General features: G+C 36.5%; 2 protein-coding genes across 2 annotated transcripts in view; both read right to left on the bottom strand.

Moving 5' to 3' along the window:
• Window positions 1-11: 11 nt before the first annotated feature.
• Window positions 12-10,917, bottom strand: part of LOC129724557 (uncharacterized) — a 31,692-nt gene continuing 20,786 nt past the window's right edge. Inside the window, exons 2-3 of the mRNA XM_055679545.1 lie at window positions 357-447; window positions 12-287 (exon numbers count right to left, since the gene is read on the bottom strand). Of these exons, the coding sequence (XP_055535520.1) occupies window positions 40-287; window positions 357-447 (339 nt within the window). The 3' untranslated portion in view covers window positions 12-39. The remainder of the gene's footprint in view (window positions 288-356; window positions 448-10,917) is intronic.
• LOC129724556 (uncharacterized) lies at window positions 281-3,372 on the bottom strand. Its single transcript, XM_055679544.1, has 3 exons — window positions 2,787-3,372; window positions 2,490-2,602; window positions 281-764 (listed from the first exon to the last, which is right to left on the bottom strand). Exons 1-3 carry the CDS (start codon window positions 3,081-3,083, stop codon window positions 737-739), a joined length of 438 nt encoding a protein of 145 aa, XP_055535519.1. The 5' UTR covers window positions 3,084-3,372; the 3' UTR covers window positions 281-736.

Below are 10,917 nucleotides of genomic sequence, written 5' to 3'. Positions count from 1 at the left end.
AGTGATGAATTATTGCTTTTTTTTTTCGAACTTCCAGGTTTACCAAATCACCAGTTCTCGGCTCCTGTTGTAGTCGATCCGCAGCATCCGGAGATGATGCGGCTGATTCCGCATGTTATCGAGCAGCTTCGGCTGGGCAATGTTTCCGACGAGGAGCAGTACGCCTTGGCTGAGATCTTTGGCGACATTTGGCCGCTTATGGTGCTGGAAGCGCGCCGCGGAGAAGACCATCAGCGTCGGTTGAATGCTCAAATGCGGGAAATTCTCGGCAATTTGGGCACCGTAGGCTAAGGCAGTGTTTGGCAGTTAACTGCAAGTGGAAGTGATTTTGTAAATAGAAAATTTTATGACCGTACCGCAGTTTTTGGCTCTCCTTTGTTTTGCATTTTGATCCTTTCTGTTTTCTTCTGGGGTAATTACCTGCACTATTGTATACCTGATATTGACCTAAGCAAATTAGAGTTGAAGAGACATTCAGTTGTCGTGTTGTTTTGAAAGAGTTCGGTTCAAAATGCAGTGTATAGGCTTGTTGGTAATACTTTCGCTAGGATTCGAATCAGTCCGAGCACTTCCGTTTCAGTACAATCATGGTAACATTCCGCAATTTCAAACGTTAGAATTGTTTAAATTATTTAGTTCACGATTTTAGAGTTAGCCTGGAACTACGAACCTCAGCCAAGCTACAAAGATAATTTGAAAAGGCTGGGATTATACCCGAGAGTGTTCCGCTACGGCACTAGAAGTTCTCCTTCGATGTATAATAGCTGGAATGTTAAAGGAAGAAATAGATTCAAATCATATCCTCAGTTCGAAACTGCTCCTGCTCGACTGGAAGTTCCAGAGCGTACGGATGATACTTGGCAGCAGACTGGTGGCGATTGGTACAATATTAACCAGATACAGTATAATGAGGATTATCAAAGACTTCTAGAAGATCAACTGAGGCGCATAGAAGAGGAGACAGCGGAAGTGCTTTGGAGATGGTAAAATAAATATACCGTTATTTATAGATAGCTTACAATTCTATTTAGAAGTTCAATAGACATTGGCGTATACTGAAAGTAATTAAAATTATCATTTTCACTTTGTAATTTTTGTGAGAATATGTAAATAAATAAGAATGATTATTACATATAACAATATTTATTCAAATCATATCTTGTCTAATACGAAGCACATAAAGTTAGACCGTGTACATGAGTCTTGAGAATGCATTCTCAAATAGATTAAAAAAATTAAAAAATCAAAAATCCCAGAGTCGCATTATACTTTCAGCACTTGTCATCAGGAGCGACTGCAGCTTCGTGAAAATAAAATAAAAAAAAAAAAAAAACGAGACAATAGTTTTTAGGAACATAAATTTTTAAATTTCAGATATAATTTCAAAAGTCCAATTATAATATCACAGACAAATAAACGTTCCACTCGATAACGATCTCATCAACCAGAAAAATAACGATTATTTTGAAAGTTGGCTTGTTGGGCAATAGTGTCGTTATAAGCAAGCGTGCACATTCATTATCAAAGCCTAAAACCGTCAGTAATGCCGTTGGTGTTAATTTAAGCAAGCGTGCACACCCATTAGCAAAGACAAAAACCGTTTTACGAAAATAAGTTAGTTGCAAATAAGCTCACATGGTGGCACACGAGTGTAACGTTACGAATAAGGGCGAAGATTTTTCAGGATTTTTCTTCGAAAATGTACGTCTGTTTGTCTGTGATAATATTTTTAACAACTCAAATATAACTGTACTATTAAATAACTGTGAAACTGTGTTTAAAATAATTTAAAAAATTTAAACCATATTATCGTTTAATCAAGATGATTTTTATCATCCTAAAACTTCATTCCATAAATACTTTTTGCAAAAAAAGGTGAAATTTCATATCAAGGTAAATATATTTAACCAACCCGCGGGAAAACTATGCATACATCACCCTATTAAAAGCGCCCAAAAAATCAGCCCACCACATCACACAGGGCAACGTAAGCAACAGTCGGCCCAGTAAATCACCTCGTACGCTTATGTCTCTCATTCTCATTCGACCAAAATGTTTATGAATAAATTGATATGCCAAGCAAGGCAGGCGTCACAGGGAGGATGTGTACGTATTTCGAAAAGACACAAGCGCACATAGTAATAAGCTGTATGGATGGCCACTCTTTTTTGGGTGCTCTCTGTTGGTCGCAGCAGGACGGAAAAATAGTCGGGAAATTTAGCGAACAGAGCGGGAGATTGAGAGAGAGGAAAATGAGTCTAGCTTTTCAACATTGCACTGATACACTGAAACCGGGTGTGGATTTCTTTCTTGACTAGCGGGATGGGAAAGCTGGCGTTGAGTGCGGGGTAGTTTTCATTACAGAATTGTACATCCGTACATCAAATAAGTGAGCGAAGTGTTCTGTTCTCTGATTGAGTATATTTGCGAAAGCCAATGTATAGGTGCGAGCACAATAATTGAAATGTGCGTCGCACATGTCTGCTTACCCGCACGAACAGACGGACGCACGTTCCGTAGGAACAGTAGCAATAGCGCCCAGGGCGCTGCACGGCAGTATGGCACAAGAAGGCGCAATGTGGGGTGATGGCAAGCTGACGGTCTGGAATAAAAAAAATTCTCATTCGTTTTGCCTGTTTTGTTGTTGTGGCACATAATGCTCTGCCTATGCTTCTACACCCAGGACAGGATACCTTGATCGAATGGCTTGCACCTTTACTGCTGCTGGGTGCGCTTTGCTCAATGGAACGGCAGAGAAACAATAAATATGAGCAGTGAATACTTACCAATATATCGTCAGTGCGGTTCTCGTCAGCAGCTTGCGAATTACTCGTTGGCCGAAGCTGGAACAAGTTTGTATCGAACCGATGGACTGAATGTGTGTGAAACCGATCCGTTGATGTTGTGTAGTTAATGACAGGAGTTGTTTGAGACGCAAATATGCGTCGTACGTACGGCAGCGTTTGCAGCAGACAAGGGGAGACTAAAATAAAAACAATGCACGAGGTGTACGATATTAACCTAGACGAGAAGCGCCGTACTTTGCGTTTGTTTTGTATGCATCGTGCATGAAATATTATCATTCAGGAATCAATGCTTGACAAAATGTCTGGTGCAACACATTCTGAAATCGATAATCCTTTTTTAAAAACCTTGCCTTTGATCTGCATTTCTTTACCAGCATTGCATATTATGTCTGCCTGTCACCAGGGGTAATATTGCAATCTGGAGTCACCTTTTTCAATCTGATATTATAAAAATACTGACTGACGTCATACAAGTATATTCGAACAAATACTTAACATTTCTTTCAGTGTACTCCATAGGTAGAAACAACAGTGTTTTTGCCTTTCTCCTAGAAAGGTAAGCAATCACTCGCAAAACCGAAAGTATACAAGTGCTCCAAAGGGCCGAATGGCATATATCACTCGACTTAGCTCGACGAGCTGAGCATTTTCTGTATGTGTGTGTGTGTGTGTGTGTGTGTATGTGCAGATTTTTATTCTCACTCACTTTTCTCAGAGATGGCTGGACCGATTTTCATGAAATAAATTGCAAATAAAAGGTCTTGTTGTCTCATAAGACCCTATTAATTTAATTGTAATCGGATTTTAAGTTTAGAGGTTATGTATCAAAATGTAAAAATCACGGCACATCATTATCTCGAAAACTACACAACCGATTTGAACAAAATTGATTTCAAATGAACGGGCTACCTGAAATACTCTTAATTTTTGAATTTCATAAAGATTGGACTTGTGGTTCAAAAGTTATGAAAAGAAACGTGTTTTGAAGAATGTTTAATCTCACTCATGTTTCTCAGAGATGGCTGGACCGATTTTCATAAAATCAGTGTCAAATGGAAGGTCTAGTTGCCTCATAAGACCCTATTGATATGTTTTGCAATCGGACTATTACTTTGCCTGTTATGTTTAAAAATGTGAAATCCAGCTAAGAAAAGGAACATATTCCGAAGACTACTTGGACTCACTCACTTTTCTCAAAGATGGCTGACTCGATTTCCAGAAAATTAGTGCCAAATGAAATGTCTAGCTGCCTCATAACACCCTATTGAATTTTACTGTAAGCGGACTGTAACTTCGTCTGTAATGTATCGAAATGTGAAAATCACGAAACTTCATTATCTCAGAAACTACACAACCGATTTGAACAATATTGATATAAAATGAACGAGCTAGTTAAGGGTTAACTGATGAATCATGATTGAACACGTGGTTTAAAAGTGCTTAAGCAACCGTTATGTATTAAATTGTTAATAAAACAACTAAAGTCTATTATCTCAAAGATTACATGACTTATTTGAACATAACTAGTGTCATACGAACGAGTCATCTCTCGAACTTACGAATAACAAACTTCATAACAATTTGATATGTGGCTCAAAAGTTATGGAAATGGAAGAAATTCAAAGACTATTTAAAACTATACCTGCTTTGATCGATATATGTGGCCTCAACATAATTTAAATGTGGTGTCGTACTATTTGAACGTTCCAAGTTCATTGATTCCTTGCGGTTTGTTTGAAGTCTGCAAATGCACGATGAATCGGCCATAGGATATGATCAAAGTCAAATAACAAATCGTTTGAAATGATTGGTTTTATCGAAATGACAACATCCTCGTCTTTTGGCTTCTGTACATCGCCCTAATTCTGAATATATTCATATTGGGTGGTATTCTGTCATTATCAGCAGACTTTCTGGCATCAATCTGACACCGGAAATACCCATATTGGGAGGTATTTTTGGTTATTTTCCAGAAACTAAAAGTGGTCGTCTTCAAATTCAAAATAGTGTCCAGGGTCAATGTTTGGTTTCTATGCATCATCACGTTTACGGAAATATCCATATTGAATATTTTTCGATTCTTTCCGACTGTTGCCTATAAAAAATGGTGCCTGAGGTCAATTGTTAGCTCCTTGCATCATTCTGGTTCCAGAGATACTCATATTGGATAGTATTTGTTTATTTTAGGCTGTTTTTCACAAACCGGTACTGGTTACTTTGGACTGTTTTTCAGAAGCCGAAAGTCGTCATTTTGGACTTTATAATTGCCTGTGAAATCAATTTCTGTCATCGGGGCGTAGTTCTGGTTCCGAAAACATTCATATTGAATGGTATTTGGTCATTTCCGGCTATTTGCCAGACACCGGAAGTCACCATCTTAAAATTCAAGATTGTGTCTGTGATCAATTTTTAGCTTCTGTCCATCTTTCTGGTTCCGGAGATACTCATATTTAATGGGAATCGTCCAAAATGTTGCCTGAGGTCAATTATAGAACAGATTTGTTAATATATGTATATATATATATATATATATATATATATATATATATATATATATATATAAATATATATATATATATATATATATATATATATATATATATAAATATAAATATATATAATGGGAATCGTCCATTTCAGGTTGTTTTCCAGAAACCGGAAGTTGCCATCTTACAATTCAAAATGTTGTCTGAAGTCGATTTGTGGCTCCAGTGCATCATTACGGTTCCGGAAATACCCATATTGGGTGGTATTTGGTCATTTGCCGCTGTTTTTCCAACACCGGAAGTCACCGTTTTGGATTTCATAATGGCATTTGGAGACAATTTCTGGATTTGACGGCATACTGGTTAAAGAAAAACTCATATTGGGTGGTATTTGGTAATTTTCTGCTGTTTTCAGAAACCGGAAGTCGCCATCTTAGAATTTAAAATGCTATCTGTGGTCGATTTTAGCTCCTGTGTATTATTCTAGATCCGGATATTATTATATTGGGTGGAAATCGGCCATTTTCGGCTGTTTTCCAGAAACCGGAAGTTGCCATCTTACAATCCAAAATGTTGTCTGAGGTCGATTATGGAACATATTTGTTACCACTAAAAACATTCACCTGCCAATATGGTTCCATTTAGTTGATTAGTTCGCGAGATGTGCAGAAATTCGTGAAGAAACATGTACTTCCAGAAGAGGGAGGGGTGTCAAACCATTATGGACATATTTGTTACCTCTAAAAACATTCACATACCAAATTTGGTTGTATTTTCTTGATTGGTTCTTTAGCTGTGCGAAATTTGTGTTTCATTATCATGGGATCCCTCCCTTATAGAAGAGGGAGTCGGGTTTCAAACCATTATGTACATATTTGTTACCACTAAAAACATTTACCTGCCAAATTTTGTTCCATTTGGTTGATTAGTTCTTGAGATGTGCACAAATTTGTGTTTCATCCAACTATTATGGACATATTAGTTTAAGGGGTAACATCCACATGCCAAATTCGGTTTCATTTGCTTGGTTTGTTCTTGAGTTGTGCCTATATTTATGTTTCATTTGTATGGGACCCCTCCCTTCCAGAAGAGGGAGGGGTCTCAAACTATCATAGGAACCTTTATCGGCACCAACAACCCCTACATACAAATTTTCACGTCGATCGGTTCGGTAGTTTTTGGGCCTATATGGATCAGACAGACAGACAAACTTGACTGCATTTTTATAAGTAAAGATTACAGCATCAATATTTCAGAACGTTCATGTAAATCTATTTTTACAAATAAAAAATTGAATGAGAAAGGCTGGGTCTGACCGCTAGGTGGATTAATTTAGGTTTGTTGTTATTTATCACTATTTGATTTATCTACAGAATGCACAATTGGCATTTGACGAAAGGGCTGTCGTTATTTTATAAATAATAATAATAATCCATATTCCTTTCAGAGAGCGAGTAATAGTGCTGTAACCATAAGCTGAAAATGCTAGGACTAAAGTTAGTACTCAAGTTCCAACCGTAACAGTTGAAGCGAGTGAAGGCGCTATATCCTTGGTTTCGAAACCCGAACATTAGGAGGAAATACCTATGTTCCATCCCGGATTGGTCAACAAAGGAGTGTACTTTCCTAGCTTTATCACTCCCAACGAATAAGGTATATTACGTCTTACATACGGATCGGTTGGTACGGATTGTCCCCGTTCTTAGATTACTTTGTATTATATTGCGCTACACAGTAGGCCTGGCCGTTGACAAGAAAAATGTATGGAAACCATTTTCAAAATGGTGGATATCATTTTCCAGGATCCTTTCAAGTACTGGCTGTGTTAGTGTAGACTAGACTAGACTAGACTAGTCCAAAAAATACTCTCCGCCCACCGAAAGATCCGGAATGACCATCAAAGAGGACAATTTTAAATACTGGTTCTAGAGCGTCTCGTTTTTTCTAAAGCCCTTCTTGATGGACTACTTTACGCGGATTTAAAAAAAAAAACGTGTTTTTACGCGGATTTTTGAATTAACGCGGATTTTTGAATTAGCGCGGTTTTTTCACGCGGATTTTCGAATTAACGCAGTTTTTTTACGCGGTTTTTTTACGAGGTACGTATCCCCCGCGTAGAAAAAAAACCTGACTGTATGCGAATTGATTTGAGTGCGATGTACGTACAAAGAAATAATTGATATAAGTATCGATGTATGGTAATATCCGACTGAAAATGATTTATTCCACTGTTTTATGATTCAAAGCCTGAAATCGCAAATCAGTCAGGCATGATTTACGATTAAATATCATCTTCTGCGCATGATATTGTACACGGTTTCGACTGTCTTGAGATATCTCGATAATAATTTTCATTCATTTATATACGATGGTAAATTTATTTTTTATTTTCCCGTTGTTATTAGGCACGCAACTAAGTTCGCACTGTTTTTTTTAATGAAAAATTCATTATTTCGAGAAAATAGTTACCTATAAGTCATTCAAAGTATTGGACAGGCTTAGTATTCTCCTTAATACACGGTCCCGATATCCAGGAGCGACAAAAATTATTAAGGGGGACCCTACTCTAGAAGGTCGAAAAATCATGAATTTTCATATTTTTTTTTGGCTGTCTAGAGTAAAGTGAAGTGTTTGGCTATTTTGGCTATTGATTAAGGTATTTTCCATGTCGTGAATGTAAATATAGTGAGTATTACACTGTTGGCAGCTGGGAACGTGGATGCTCTCTCTAAATAAGTACCTAACTGGTGGTAAGTTTTTCTCAGCTTCTAGTAGACCGATCGGGCTGAAATTTTTTTTCAGTATATAGAAACATATTATCTATCTTGTTACGTAGCCGTTTTTGAAAATTCCAAAAATTGACAAAATGGCGGCCATTTTAGTAATAAAATTGTTTTTTTTTCATGAAAAATCCATATTTAAAAAATCATAAAACATTGAAAAACTCAGATATCAAAAAACGGCTATGAAACAAGTTAGATAATCCTTTTTTACATGTTAAAAAAAAATTCAGCAAAATCGGTTCAGTAGATGCTGAGGAAAACTTACCACCAGTTGAAAAAATATGGTTTCGAGAAAAACACTGCCAATAGCGTAATACTCACTATATTTGCACCCACGGTACACAAAATACATCTTCAAATATACATTAATCCATAGCCGGAATGCCCGAACACCTCACCTTTCTCTAAACATCCGAAAAAAATATCACGAAAATTCATTATTTTTCAACTTTCCAGAGTAGGGTCCCCCCTTAAATGGGAATTTCATATTCAGGAAGTTTTAAGCACATGGTTTTGTAGTTTTCTATCTATATTTTCATAATTTCTGAACGAAATCTTGATACATGAAACGGTTTATGTTGAAAAACGCCTCCAAAGCTACCTCTTTCAGAAATGAGGAAAAATAGTTTTTCTGATTATATTGAAATAAAAAAATCCTACTAAAGCTGCCTAGAGGATTTTAACCCCATAAAGTCTGTCGTAGGCCACATAAAAAATATGTATAATTTTCATGATTTTGACCATCAAAACATCAAATGTAAGCACGTATAAACACAGTTCCTGATAGTGTGCCTGAGAGCCCTACTTGTGCTTTTCAGAAATCTATGAAAAATGGTTGCAGAAAATTTGTGTTTTTGTAGAAAAAGATGATTGAACAAAATTCATTTTCCTGCATGTGTTAATTTTTCTTTAAACGTTCTAAATTTTTATCAGCAAAATTCCTTGTATATCATAGCAATTTGGTCTAAAACACATTAAGTGAACGTACAATAATTTTTTCTTTTGTTTACATTGAAAACTTATTTTTGGTTTTCAAAATAAATATAAGATTACCTCCAGATTACGTAGTTCATAGACAGCTCATTGTCATTGCAAGACTTTTCTTATATGACAAAATCATCTACAGTAGAAAACCAACAATTCAACACACACGAAAAATTTTGACCGCAAATCCGAATTTTCGGTCATTGTGCAATATGAAGAAAGAGCAGCGTGAATATTCACCGATCACTTCTTGACCAGCATAAGCGCTTCGTGCAGAAACGATTTGCATCATGCGTTTCGCTTCTGCTTTGTGCTGCATTTCTGTTGCTCGCAAAAAATTTATACATTTGCACCACAGCTGAGCGAAACAAGAGTGGTAAATCACTTTTGTGACAATCAGGCTTTTTCCGTTCCCTTGATTTTTGCCCAAATTTCCTTTTCTACCTGACTTTCTCTCACACAGAGTGAGTAATTATCCACATTTAGGCGTAGAGTATTTCAGTCGCAGAGTTCCTTTTCACTCTTTATCATCACATGTTAGGGATAAACATTTATTAAGGGACCATACTTAAATGACGTAGCATTTATGGGGGGAGGGGGGATATCATCATTTTGTGACAAGCTGTGACAAGGGGGGAGGGGGGGTTGTAGTAAAATCGACGTAGCATTTTTTTTAAGACTGATTTTTTTGCAGGAAAAATGTATTCTAAAAATACACTAAAACATTGCACAAAGTATTGCAGCGAGATCTGTCGAAATGTTTTTATCTGTGGCATTCTGAAATCTTCTAAAAGCTCTGCTCCATAAACAAACACTTGGATTTCCAAACACACAATCTGTTTTGAATACAAAAATCAGCTAACTCACCAATTACACAACTATGGATCACTTTTGAGAGCGGTTCTGGTCATGACACAATTCGCATCACATTATGAATCAGCAAAATTAAAACAGCTTTTGGCAATGAATTCTTTCAATAAACCTTATTCAAATTATGTAATTTGAAGAAATAACATGTTTCAAATCGTATGAAAGATCCCGCATGGCCTGGCCACATTTTATGTGGCTTTCGAGATTGCGGTTAGATCGAGAATCCAGGTCTGTTGCTTCCGAAGGTAGCAATGAACCATTGTATACGGTACATCATAACAGTTTCCCGCTTTACGTAGCTTTCCTGTCCCTCGTGCCTTGGAAATAATATTTTTCATAGGCTCAGCACTGTTTAGCTTCCGTTTAAAGCTCAATAGAAGTTGAGAGGGTGTTTCAAATGGTGAGAATTACATTTGAATCGGAGTGGTCCATATTTATAGAGAACTATCTTGTCTCGGTCCCTATTATAAAACACTCAGAAAATAACTAGTTTTTACAGAAAAATCGTTATTATCCTTCAACATTTTGATGAATCGTGAAGAACTTACCTTGATCTTTGTGTATGAGTTATTTTTTGCACGAGAGTTAGCGATTATATCACATATGAACCTTATAAATGATGAGCGTGCCACCTACGCTGATTAAGAAATACGACAAATATTTTGATAGATTCTGGAAGACAATATTTCACGCTTATAAAAAACACATCAATCTACACAGTAAAAAAAAATTACATTTCTTTAAATGCACATAAATGGAGCATTAGAAACCATGTAATATTCCGTGTGGCATTATATTCACATGCAATATAAATGAATATATTGTTAATTTGCATGCATATTTATTTTCAAAGCTTTAAGTTCACATCACTTAACGTACAAATTTACATGGCTTAAAACGGTTCTGTATTGTGCATTATTAACGGTGTGAAAATGTATATGATTTTCACTTTATGTGCCAGAAACTGCTATGTGCATTCATTTGTAT

The sequence above is a fragment of the Wyeomyia smithii genome, chromosome 2, assembly GCF_029784165.1.
Source record: "Wyeomyia smithii strain HCP4-BCI-WySm-NY-G18 chromosome 2, ASM2978416v1, whole genome shotgun sequence".
NCBI classification, from domain to species: Eukaryota; Metazoa; Arthropoda; class Insecta; order Diptera; family Culicidae; genus Wyeomyia; species Wyeomyia smithii.
Note: the sequence above shows the minus strand (reverse complement) of the source record. Positions and strands in the feature narration are given on the sequence as shown.

Coding starts and splice junctions, on each gene's coding strand:
- LOC129724556 (XM_055679544.1), bottom strand. CDS start 3,083: ATGATAATATTTCATGCACGATGCATACAAAACAAACGCAAAGTACGG. Junction 2,603..2,786: donor ACCGCACTGACGATATATTG/GTAAGTATTCAC, acceptor TTTTTATTCCAG/ACCGTCAGCTTGCCATCACC. Junction 765..2,489: donor GCGTCCGTCTGTTCGTGCGG/GTAAGCAGACAT, acceptor TTAACATTCCAG/CTATTATACATCGAAGGAGA.